Genomic DNA, 12,349 nt, shown 5'->3' with positions numbered 1-12,349 from the left:
CAGGTCTGCCAGTTTGCAGCAGCTGCTCCCACAGTGGGGAGGCATTCACTGTCCCCACTGAGACCCCCCCTTTGGCTAGCAGCCCTGGGAAGCAGTGTGGCCAGCTGGAGTGGGTGCTGTGCTTCACACAGGGGTGGAAAACCCTCACCTGGCCCCTCTGTGCAGCAGCTTTCCCACTGGGGTCAAACAACTCTGCAGTACAAAGCAATTGTGAGCTGTGGGATCTGCCAGGGCTCTGCAGCCAGGAGTGACCCTGTGCAGGACCCGACCCTGCTGGGAGCAGGGCACATCCCACAGGGGCTGTCAACAGGGACCTCACAGCTGAGCCAGAGCTCTTGCAACTTGGCTATTTTTAGCCAATGCAAATGAGGGTGTTTATTTTCCTAGTGTGCCTTTTTGGCTTTCCCAGGGATTTTATTGCTGATGAAAGCAAGGGCCTGAGAGCCATGTGAGTGTCTGTGCTGGCTGCTGCAGTGACCCCGTCTCTGCCCCCAGGTTACCCATCCAATATTCCCCAAGCCCTTTGCAGTGATGGGCTGGAATGGGCAGAAGCACCTCAGCTTACCTTGGACCAGAACCTTTTTTGGGACTGGGAGACCTGTGGTAACAACTTGAACCCGCGCATGAGGTTGGTGTTGAGGGGGCAATCCCTCTCACATGGGATGGGATGAAACAGAGGAACACTGCAGGCTGGTTTATTGTCAGTGTTTCAAATCAGTATTTTTTATTACAGAGACTCATCAGGTTGCTCACACTGTGGCAGAAATTTAATAATATAAGGCACAGGGAATATTCAGAGGTAAAAAAAGAGTTCTCAGCCTGTGAGATTTAACCATCGCTTTGCTCCTGTCAGGACCCTCTCATATAAAGCAAAATCTACATACCTTCTCCCTTCCATCCTTTGCATCCCTTAAATCCACAACAGGAAAAAAATATGACAGCCTTTCCCTCGAGCATGTGGCAAAGACTCCACTTTCTGGGCAGAAATATCCCTTCCAAGTCTGACACAGCTTCCCTGGGACAGCAGGGCTGGAATTTAAGCACAGCCAAGGCAGAGGGGTGGGAAGTGCTTAAGGGCACTGTGATCTGGGGAGAGCCAAGAGCTTTATCTCACCTACAGCTGAATCACAACATCAAGGCGAGCCACACACACCCCGGGGAACAGGCGGCCACACCCCATCTCGCACAGAAAACACGACAGCAGCGTGGTCATTGAGTGATGGTGAAGCATGTAGCACTTTCAAACCTTTATTATTCAAGAGGACTTTACAGGATGGGAATGATTTCATCTTATTTGTTTTAAATTCTGTGCGCTTCCCTGTTCACTTGTTTTAAATTTCTCCATTTTTTTTTATTTATTTTTTTTTTCTGTGCCCAATAACTGCTAAATTCAAGCCCTGGGAATGGGAGGGAAGAAAAAAAAACAAAAAGAAAACAAAATCCTACCACCTTTCTGTCTTTCTCACCCCTCTCCATCCTTCCTACCACGAGCTGGATGGCGACAATGTCATCTGCAGCTGCTCTGCTTGGGAACCCAATCCTCCTACATCCTCTGGCTCTGCCTTCCCTCGCTGGCATCTGTGACTGGGGTGGTGAATCAGCTGAGAGGGTTTCGTGTCTGATGTGTCCAGGAACACGATGTTAGTGAGAAGTTAAGAGAAGTTGATCTAGCGGATGGTGAGGCAGAGCGGATATCTAGCACAGAAACAATCAGCAGTAAAGACGTAGGAGAGAGAAAAGGCTGGTAAGAGTGTGTGGAAACAGCTGGATGAGTAATCTAGTGGTAATAGATAAGGCTATGAAAGAGGACTGTTATTTCTCTTAGCACCGTTACTACATATGTTTAGACCTATATTAGCACCTTGTTCCCAGGGAAAAACAAAACAAAACAAAACAAAAGCAGTTTAAAAACCAAAGGAAGTGGGAAGGTTAAAACATGACAAAGTTGGCAGCAGAGCAGGAAGGCAAGTGTTTAGATCACAAGATCCTTGTCTATGTCCTCTGTGGAAGGAAAAGAGAGAGATAAGAGTTAGGAGGTGGATGCTGCCAGGGTCCCGCTCCCCCTGCTTCCCCTCACCCAGGGCTGGCTGGAATGCAATGCTTCATCCACACTGGTGGTCCTGGGGGTGCTCTTCAGCCTCCCCTCCACCCCATTCCTGCCCTCCTCAGGACTTACTCTCCTTGATGCCGAAGCAGCTGGCCCACTCCTCCAGGGCGATGTACTTGTCGTTGTCCAGGTCACAGGCCTCGAAGAAGCGAGTGGTGCAGTGCTCCATGGGGATCAGGGGGGCACGCAGCGGGGCCAGCTCGGTGTGGGACAGGTACCTGCCAAGGTGACCACGGGTCACAGGAGGGAAGGGGCTGGCCCCAGCTCTCTGCTTTGGCTGCTGTCCCACTGCCCTGGCAGTATCAGCCGCTGAGTGTCACAGGGGTCAAGGACTGGGGTCTGCCTTTGCAGCCAGCCGTGCTGGTCACAAAATAGCCACCAGCTGGGGGTCCCTGCCAGCTGCCCCCACCCCACAGGCCTGCCTGTGTGATCAGTCTCCTGCCCATCTGCAGCCTCAGCTAAGCCAGCAGCTGCTCTCTCAGCTGCTGAAGTTATCCCAGGGCCTCTGGATGAAGATATTTTAGGGCACTATCATAGACCAGTAAATCTGAGAAGAGAGAAACTCCACACCCAAGGGAGGTGGGAGCAGCTGGGGCTGGGGGAGGCCCCTCTTCCTGCAGAAGAGCAGTTTGTGGGAGGCAAAGGTGCCTCTACCCCCGCCTGGTTTGCCACAACCTCTGCCACCAGCCACCCACTTGTGTCACACCTCCAGCCTGCCTTGACACCTTCTACTGCCAAATCACCCTGGTCCTCAGGCAGGAAATGGTTCTGGTGGGGTCCTCATCCTGCTCTGCTGGCACTCACCCATCAATGGGGTGCTGGTCCAGCTGCCCGAACTGCCAGTGCACAGGGAAGATGTACATGTTGTAGTTCTTCTCAAAGTCCCGGGCCAGGAGCTCCACGGTGTGGTCACCGGCCTCCAGACGCTTCTCGTTCTCATGGATCTTCTTCACCTGCCGTGGGAGAGGCGGGGGAGGCCTTGTCAGCAGGGAAATGGGGTGCAGGGGGGGACCTTGGGAGGGTCTTTACAGGAATCCCACAGGTAATTCTGGATGAGCACCCTGTCTGTGCTGGCCTCCCTTTTGGGGTGAGCTCCCAGACCCCTTCCCCTGTCCCCCACCTTGAGCTTCTGCTTTTCGGTCAGCAGGTTGTTGTCCTCGTCGCGCTCGTACAGAGTGATCAGCACGTTCTTGAGCCAGTCCCGCATGCGCAGGGGGAACTCGGTCAGCTCAGTGTCCAGGCAGGCAGGGATGACTGCAAGTCACACACAGTGGTCAGTGCAGCGTCTGGACGTGCAGCTCCACACCTGGACACGCAGCCCCAGTGCCCTCCCACCTCAGCCCCGAGCTTGCCAGGACCTTTGCTCTCCATCAGGTTGTGACCACGGGGGTTGTGCCCACAGGGTCCCCTCGTCTGAGGGAGTGGCTCCACTTACATTTGCAAGGCCCAATGTAGTCCAGGTGCAGCTTGTGTCCCTTCTTGGTTCCCTCCAAGGTGCACTTGGTGGCAAAGAAATGGCAGGAGGAGTCGTAGGTCTTGTTGTCAGTGCCACAGACCTGCACAGGAAGGGGAGATGCTGTGTGAGAGGCAGGGAGAGCCTCCAAACGAGATGTTTAACTTGTTTCCTGGAGTGGGCAATGGCTCCTATTTCACCACCAGATGGGGACCAGCCACCCTGACTCTTTCTTCATGTGTCACCATCTCTGGCAAAGCCCACGTGGGTCCCTCCCTGCCCTGGGCCACCACGCAGATCCTGCCCTCACCTTCTCGAAGACGCCGGCGGTGGCGGGGCAGCTGGAGGGGTCCTGGCACACACACATGGGTGAGTTGTTGTCATCCACCTCGCACACCTTGCCGTGCTTGCAGTGGTGGTTCTGGCAGGGGTCTGGGGCAGGAAGGGAGCAAAGTCAGAGCCAGACACATCCTCACCTCCCACAACATGCTTGGGGCACCTCAGCACAGAGGAAAGACTGAGATATCGCCAGGGACCGCCCCCCACATCTATTCTCACACTGGGAAGATGTGGGGATTGCCAGAAGTGCATATTAGCCCTGGGGCTAATCCTGGACTTCTTTCTGTAGCCACACCAATGGCTTTTCTGTTGCAAATATGGGCTTACAGAGAGCCCAGGGCTGGAAGAGGCCATGTGCCTCTTTTCCTTTAAGTGTGCATCCAGGCTGGCATTGTCCTTGTGCTACAGCCCTTCCCAAAGGAGCCCTTCACTGTTTGGGGTGGCTAAAGCTCCCCCACACAGGGAGGGGACAGTGTCCCTGCTGGCTGGAGGGGAGGGGAAGAATCACTCACTCTCTGCAACAATCTCCTCTACATCCTCGGTGGGTTCCTCGAACTCTCCCACCTCCACCTGGACAGGATTAGCCCCCACGGGCTCCTGCAAAAGAGGTTGGTGTTCCCTCTGTGGGTGCACAGCCCCAGCTCCTGGGAGGCAGAGCAGCCCCATGGCTCCCCAGAGCTCTGGAGATGTTCTTTCCAGAGCAGTGGGTGCTGAGGGGAGGGATGAGGAGGAGGAGGGACAGAACCCCTTACCTCTGTGGTGGGATCTTCGATGACCTCGGTCTCATCGGGCAGAGCCTCCTGCTGCAGAGGAAAATGCACACGAGTGTGGGTCCATGGGACAGTCCCAAGGGGGGTGACCCACTGGAATAGGCAGTAGGGCCACCCTCAAGTTGTCCCTCATTCCTCAGTACTTTATTTGTTCCAAAAGAAAATCCCCATCGGCTACTCCGTTTGGACAACCCCAACAGCAGAGGCTTCACTGTCTCCTGCACTTACCGGCGCTGCCAGGGCTTTTCCTGCCAGGCAGAGAAGGAAGAAAATCCAGGCCCTCATCTTTCAGCAGACCTTGAATAAAAGAGAGGAAGAGGAGGGATGAGGAAGGAGGCCGCTGTGTGCCGCTGGGCTCCAGGCTGAGCACTCAGACACTTTGAGAAGGGCGTCCTCTCCATTTCCTGCCTCGTCTGTTCAGCATTACAGACCCACATGCTGGCTTTTCTAGCCAAAACCTTGGGCCAAATCATGTTTCCAAGATAAATCCGTTTGATTTTGCAAAATGAGACAGTGGGGTTTAGATGTCTGTTTCTCTCCTGGATACCTTTAGGAAAATCACAGTCAAAATGGCTCTTTCCTTCTCTGGAGGCTTCTTTTTTTTTCACCAATCCCCCCACATTTTTCATGTTAAAAATCCCCTGATATTAGTGCCAGGTACAAGGAATGAAACTCCATCTTCTTAGTTATCAGTCAGAAGAAACATGGAAGTGGATGAAGGAAGGGAGACAATGAGACAGAGCACTTGAGAATTAAATCCTTTAGAAAATCCCTTCCCTCATGGACACAGACACCCCTAGAGGTATCAGAGACCAGTCCCTCATTCCCAGCACCCCAAAATGTTGGGATGTTTATTGTTGTTTTTCCCTTTCCTGTCTAACCTGAGGGTCCCCACATTGGGTTTGAGGGACCAAAACCACTTTGTGGCCGTGTCCTGCTGGGACACGAGCTCCAGAAGGACGAGCCCTCTGCACCCTCCAAGTCTGGGCCTCAGTGGGACGCGGCAGCCCAGCTAACACGGGCTGTGATGTGAGCCAGGAGCTCGCAGCTGGTGACACGGCCCTGTCCTTGTCCCCCCCGGTTCCTGTTTGGCAGGGCTGAGGCGCTCTGTGTGCGGGCTGAGGAGCTCAGCTGGCCTCTTAATATGCCAGTGGCATCGCCGTGCTGACAGCTCGGGCTGCCCGCTGCCTTCCGCCCGCGGGGACACTCAAACAGCCCCGTTCTCCCTCCTGTCCCCCTGCCAAGGCTTCCCTTCCGCCTACCCCGCTCCACCTGCATGTCCAGAGCACCACGGGCTGCCCTGGGGCCAGCCACAGAGGGACCTGCTGGGACAGAAAGCGTTGGACAAGGTTTCTTCTTCTCTCCCAGGGTATCTAATGTCCCTGCACCCATCTCCTCCTCACGCACAGCAGCTCTCTGGGTATAAAGCCACACCAAGGCTGTGCTGCCAGGACACCAACCCAGCTGGCCTCTGCTTCCTAATTCAGCAAAATTAGAGCAAATCCTCTTTCCAACCTCACCCAGCCTCTAGTGGGGTGTCTGTGCAAAACAGGGGTCAGGGAATGGAGGGCAGGGAGGGGGTGGTGGGGATGGCTGCTGTGGTGGTGTGAAGGGCTTGTGGGGACGGGTGATGAGCCCTTTTGCTCTCTCAAGGCTTCAGCTGAGCAGCTCCCTCCTCTCCTGCTTGGTGTGAGCTGCCCCTTCCCCTCATCCTGATTTGTTCTGGAGGCTTCTGTGAGCTCTGACAGAGTTTGCCAGCAAAGATCATTGGTTCTTCACTCCTGGAAGGGTTGTTTGTGGAGGGAGATGGAAAAGTACAGGTGATTCTGGCCATCTCCTCCCTTGCTGGTATTCCCTGGCTAGTAAAGGCTCCTCCTGGGCTTCTCCCAGGGTCTTGTTTGCTTTGGAAGGTGCTCTGAGGTTCAGGGATGCTCACTGGGCAATGCCCAGCCTGGAGGAGAGGGCAGTGCATGCACATGTGGAAGGTGGCACTAAGAGGAACCCAACCCCACACCAAGGCTGTCTTAGATCATTTCCCCAGGCTTTAAAAAAGCCTTGAATCAAAAAGTCTGGGCATGCAGTAAGTGGGGTCAGGGAATTACAGGTTTGCTAAGAGCCAGCAGACAGTTGGAGCTGCCAGTGTTATGTTTGGAGGAAGAAGGAGCATGAAAAAGTCTGAGCAAACAAGCTCTGCAGTGCTGTCTTGTGCCTTAGATGGTAAAACAGATTTATTATAGAACAACAAACTTTTGGAGGCAAAGCCTGTGCAGCGAGGACATTGCAGTGTCTGTGAGCCCCTGGCTGGGTTGCAAGTGGTCATTCCTGATCAAAAATCCTGAAGTAACAGCTCAGGAGCCCTGCACACAGGATTGCTCCATCAGGATAACGCGGTCCACGGTGCAAGTCTCCCTCCTTGTGGAGCAACCATGCTCCTGCTATCCAAGAGGATGCTCTTTGGAGCTGGCAGCTGGGCCACACCACGAGCTCAGCATCCACCCCCAGCTGGAGGGACCTGGGAGGATCCCTGAGGGGCTCTGCACTGGGAATGCCTGGCACTGCTTTGTGAGCCCCGTGGAGGGCAGAGAGCAGCAAGGGGGGTGAAGCCAGGGGTTGATTTTGGACAGAAGAAAACAGGGAAAAGGATTTTAGCAAGCAGGGTCTTAGGACCTTCTGCATCCTAAAGGAATCAGCAGACACCAGCATTTTGCAGGATGCTGGAAACCAGCACAGAAAGGGCTGCTGAATATAGAATAAGAGAAGTTCCATGGTCACCACCCTCTCCTCAGGCCTGCCCTCTTGAATGCTGTGGATTGAGCACACAACAGGGCACCCATGGACTGCACAGGCTGTTAAATATCTGATCCCACTTGCATCCTACATGGGGACTTCAGCTCCCAGTCACTCTATAAACAGAGTCTGGGGGCTCCTAGAAACCCCTCTCAGTGGTTCACCTCTCCAGCATGGCCCTCAGCTCCAGCTGCACATTGCATTTTGCAGCCACATCCCAAAGGAGAAAACCATGGGGTGTAGAGAGGGCTGAGGCTGACCCTCAGCACCTCCACACGCTCCAAGCCAGCTGCTCTGGGGAACTCTCACCACGCTCCCCCGAGCTTGTGGCACAATCATCAGCTTCTCCTGATGGGGAGGATACCCTGCAGCGATGTGCAGAGGAGATGTGTGCCACTGGGTCTGTGGGTCTCTCATGGGACCCCAGCCTGGGGCTCTTTGTGGGTTGGGGAGGGCACTGACGAAGCTGCAGCCTCCAGGAGAGGCTCCATGGACAGCAGAGCGTGGTCCATGAGCTGCTGGCCCTGTCCAGGGTTGCGTAAGCCCTTTGGGATGCCACGTTAGTGTGGGGAGGAGTCTCTGCGTGGCCACTTTGACAGCTCCTCCCCGAGGCCACCGGGCTCACCCCTGCTAACCCTGGCCAGGGGCTCTGCTGCCTCCCCCCAGTGTGGCCATGGGGGCAGGAATGGGCAATGGCTGGGCAAAACCCACCTGTGCCCAGCTCCTGCCTGCACCCCAGCCCACAGCAGGGCCTCCTGCACCCACCTCCCTCTGCCCACTGCTTGTCCAAGTGTCTGGAGGATCTGGCATTCCCCCACCTCACACTGACAGTAAAGGCAGAGCTGGTCCAGAAAAAGAAAGATTCTGCCAAGCCCCAAGTGGGACCACAGTTTTCAAGGTGCAGATGGGTGACCAAGTGTGACCTCCACAGAGACACAACACCAGGGATGGGTCCCCACCGCCCGGCCCTGACCTCCCTATGAAAGCAGGACCCTCTGAGCTTTACTCAGCAGCCACTCCCAGGCTAAAATTCCATTTGAAGCCAGAACTGTTTGTGTGAGTCCCCATAAAGCTCCCTGCTGAACGGGTCCCTGCATGTTGAGTGCTGGCTCACCCAGATGTGCTGCAGCTGCCTTGGGTGCCTGGGGAGCAGGGCAGGGGACTAGGCAGAAGCCAGCCTGGCTCTTGCAACCTGCACAGACCCCTTTCACACACTGTGCAGGCTCAGAAAGCCACACAAGGATTAGATGGAAGTGAAATTCCCTTTAGCACACACGTGCACTTACACACTCCAAGTAAAACACGGTGGGGAAAAAAATCTCCCTACCCCCTGTGCCCATGTAGAGTCACCAAAGACACGGCTACACCACAACAGTGTGAACCCATTCATTCCCTGTGCTGGGAGCTGAGCAGCTCTCTGTGACTCAGAAATGCTCAGATCTTACAGGGCTTGTTGATAGAACAGCAAGAGCCCAGGCCCATCACAGCTGTCATAGTTTCTCCGGGCTGCAGATTGAATCCAGAATAGAAAACACTTAAATTAGCACCAAGAAAAGTGCCCGGATGAGCAGTGGGCTGCGGGCTCATGGATGAGCCCTGTGCAGACAGGTGAGACATGATTTTGCTGTCCTGCCTGAGCTTTTTCTTCGCTGTGGGCTGGAGCTAAGGCAGTGTGAAAAGCAGCTCGGATATTTCTGTGCCAGGTGCGGGAGGTCCCTGCGGCCCGCGGGGTGCAACCAGCTGATTCCGCACAGCTCCGCAGAGGAGGCACGGAATAAACTGTCCGATAAACCCTCTGCAAAAATGCAAACCATCTCCAGAGCATTCCCTGGACCTGCCCTGCCACAGCCGCTCCAGCGATAACAGCCCTGACATCCCTCGGACCGCAGGACCCAGAAAAGGTTTCCATGGGAGCCGACATTCCTCTGGGACTGAGTCATGGAAGAGCAGAGTGTTGTGGAAGGAGGGGCTTGAAAAAAAAGTTTGAAAAGTTTATTTCTGCTCTTCCCCCTCCCAACAGCGCCCGCACCCCTGCTCCTGCCGATGTGGCAGACAATGGCTTGGCTTTAGCTGCTGCTCCGGACGCACCAGCCTTTCATTTCCACTGAAAACTCGCCCGATCCACCCTAACAAACGGCTGCAATTAACTTTTGTCCTTCTGGAGGGATGCTGAGTTTTTGGGCTGTTTCAAGTTGGTCGTCCCTGAGGACTCGGGAGTTCTGGTGACATTCCCGGTACCCCCGTTTCATTCCAACTTGAAAGTTCTGCCTTTCGGTTTGGGTGGGAATTCCGCCCCCAACCGCTTACATTTCCCTTCTTTTTTTGGCTGGATGCAACAGAGTGGAGCTTTCTTAAAAGAGGGGACACAAAGAGCAGAGTTAGATTGTCAAGTCACGGGGCTGGGAAGGACAGCAGCTGCCTTTAAAGGAGACAAGCCCTCGTCTCTTCTGTGTGCACCTAAAATTGTGCCTGGCGGAACCCAAGCTCTTAAAACTTAACAAAACACCCCAAAAGAGCTTTGCTCCTCCTCTCCTGCAATCTCCGTCTCCCTAACAGTCGATCAGCCAGAGTTCGGCAAGCCAGGGCAGCAGACTTGAAAGGCTTTCAGAGTTTGCTTGGAACAAAAAGCCGAGTGTCTTTTTTTTTCTTTTTTTTTTTTTTTTTCCCAAAGGAGAAATAAGACCGGCTGCACTGAAAAAATAAAACCACTGAGATGAAGTCGGCAGCTCTTTTGTTCTTCCTCTGGATACTCTGGTGAGTAAAACATCACCTGCCAACACACCTCAGGCTGGGAGAAATGGGGATTGTTCGTAACTAAATCTGATTTTCTCTGCAGGCTGGTTTGATGTGCCCAGACCTTGGTGTCACGGATCTCGCTAAGGAACTACCCACCAGCTGAAAACCCAGAGGGGAAAAAGGGAGGAGAGAGAAGAGTGAGGACAGGTTAAACCCTTACAGTCAGATGCCACCAAAGCAATAAAACTCTGGCAGCGAAATTGAGTAAGAGACAGCTTAGAAGTGGAAATGCCGCAAAGAGGAGAAAGGGGTGAAGTCAGGAGGGGTCTCTAAATCCAATGCTTGGGGTGGAGAGCGTCCAACTCCGCATCCCGAGGGATGCATTGCCAGCGCTGGATGCAGGGACCCCACGAGTGGGGCTGTGGGGACCCCACGAGTGGGGCTATGAGGACCCCACAAGAGGGGCTATGAGGACCCCACAAGAGGGGCTGTGGGGACCCCACAAGAGGGGCTGTGGGGACCCCACGAGTGGGGCTATGAGGACCCCACAAGAGGGGCTGTGGGGACCCCCGTGTACGGAGGAAAAGCACAGCAAAGGCAAACGCGGAGCTCGGGCCATACCTCGCAGTCCCGGCAGCACGGCTGAGGGAACTTCAGGCGCTTGGACAGGCTGGAGGAATCTGCAAGTTTTAGAAGGAGGCTGGAGGAAGCCGAAGGGTGGGCTGGGTTTCCCTCTGCCTCTCCCCCTCCTCCTCCTCCCTAGCTTTCCAAATCGGTCTCTTCCTCTCCTCCGCTTCCCAGTGGGCAGTCCCTGAGCCTGGCTCCAGAGGATAGACCAGAGAAATCAAGCTGGAGATGAAGGGGTCCCTGTCAGGGACAGAGCAGTCCCCAGCGCAGCCCTCCCGGCAGAGTCACTGTCACAGCAGCTGCTGCCATGAGTTTTCAGTTCTCTTTCTCTCCCGGACTGACAGCCCTGGGGGATGCGGGAATGCCATCTCTGCCTGGTTTTGCACCTCCTAACACCTCGGGCTCCTGCGATTATAATGTTAAATGCTGTCATTTCTCAGTCCCTGAGCTGGTGTTTCCCATCCTCAGAGGAACACAGAGGAGAGCAGGAGAGTTTTTGCTCCTGCACCCAATCCTAACATTGCTGATATCTATGACTGCCTTGTGGAGAGGGAGTGGAAAGAATGACCCAGAGAATGTGGAGGATAAAGACATATCTGAAATGCTGTAAGTAGGCAGAGAAATGCTGAGCTGGTAGATGTGACTCTCAGCAGACTGGTCTCTCTGCTGTGGTTATCGTCCAGCAGATCTGGACTGATTGAACAAAACACAGTCAGAATTGCCAGTCAGCTGAATTCAGTGGTCTCTTCAGACACCACTCACTATTTTGACTTTACAGATCATAACTCAGCTGGAGCAGCTGCCCAGCCAGAGGCAGCCAAGCAGCAAAGCTGTCTGGAGTTGAGTTTTCCCAGCTGTTCCTCTCTATGCTCAGGGTGAAAGCCCAGCTCCTTTCTCCTTGCCTCTCTTCATGTCTGAGAGGATGTGAGGTGCACCTCCTTCCCCAGCACCAGCATGGCCTGGGCATAGTGCTGCAAAGGAGAACCAGTAGCCAAAAATTGCTACAGTTTGGGCATCCCTAAAGAATGTCTCTATACAGGGCTGTCCTGAGCCCTGTGGATAATCCAGCTCTTTGCAGCTTGTGATCCTCCTGTGGCATCAAACCTCACCCCAGGGCTGCTCTCTGGGGCTGCTGGAAAGATGGTATCTCGTGTAGCCAGCAGGACTGAGGACATCTGGGCACCAGCAGCATCATTGTGGATGCCAAGATCACAGCAAAATTCAACATTGTGTTTTGTCTTGGCTGCCCGGGGTTTGGGTTCATTCTTGATTATGTGCTATCTTAGAGAGGGCTGAGACACGGATCTGGGTGCTTAACTCTTCCCACTGATGTTGCTGAGGATTTAGATGTCAACATGGGGACTGGCCCATGATGACCTGCCAGGCTGTGCTGGCTCCTTGCTCTGTAGGATTCCTTTGTGTCTGTGCTCTGTACCAACTCCTCATCCTGCCTCACGGCACTTCTGCTGCATGTGAGAGATCAGATGTAAGACTAAACATCCCAAGGCCAACACGGAGCAAAATATAAAC

At 54.3% G+C, this 12,349-nt stretch overlaps 1 protein-coding gene and 1 long non-coding RNA gene across 2 annotated transcripts; one reads left to right on the top strand and one right to left on the bottom strand.

Moving 5' to 3' along the window:
• Positions 1–694: 694 nt before the first annotated feature.
• Positions 695–10,940, bottom strand: SPARC (secreted protein acidic and cysteine rich). Its single transcript, XM_015642172.2, has 10 exons — positions 10,814–10,940; positions 4,898–4,966; positions 4,652–4,702; positions 4,412–4,496; positions 3,871–3,992; positions 3,543–3,663; positions 3,228–3,361; positions 2,912–3,060; positions 2,177–2,325; positions 695–2,001 (listed from the first exon to the last, which is right to left on the bottom strand). The coding sequence occupies exons 2-10, from the start codon at positions 4,952–4,954 to the stop codon at positions 1,973–1,975; spliced, it is 897 nt and encodes a 298-aa protein (XP_015497658.1). The 5' UTR covers positions 4,955–4,966; positions 10,814–10,940; the 3' UTR covers positions 695–1,972.
• LOC109022867 lies at positions 9,529–10,802 on the top strand. Its single transcript, XR_002002256.2, has 3 exons — positions 9,529–9,690; positions 10,128–10,210; positions 10,293–10,802. It is a non-coding gene; the product is annotated as an uncharacterized LOC109022867 (long non-coding RNA).
• Positions 10,941–12,349: the final 1,409 nt, after the last annotated feature.

Source organism: Parus major, chromosome 13 (genome assembly GCF_001522545.3).
Source record: "Parus major isolate Abel chromosome 13, Parus_major1.1, whole genome shotgun sequence".
NCBI classification, from domain to species: domain Eukaryota; kingdom Metazoa; phylum Chordata; class Aves; order Passeriformes; family Paridae; genus Parus; species Parus major.
Note: the sequence above shows the minus strand (reverse complement) of the source record. Positions and strands in the feature narration are given on the sequence as shown.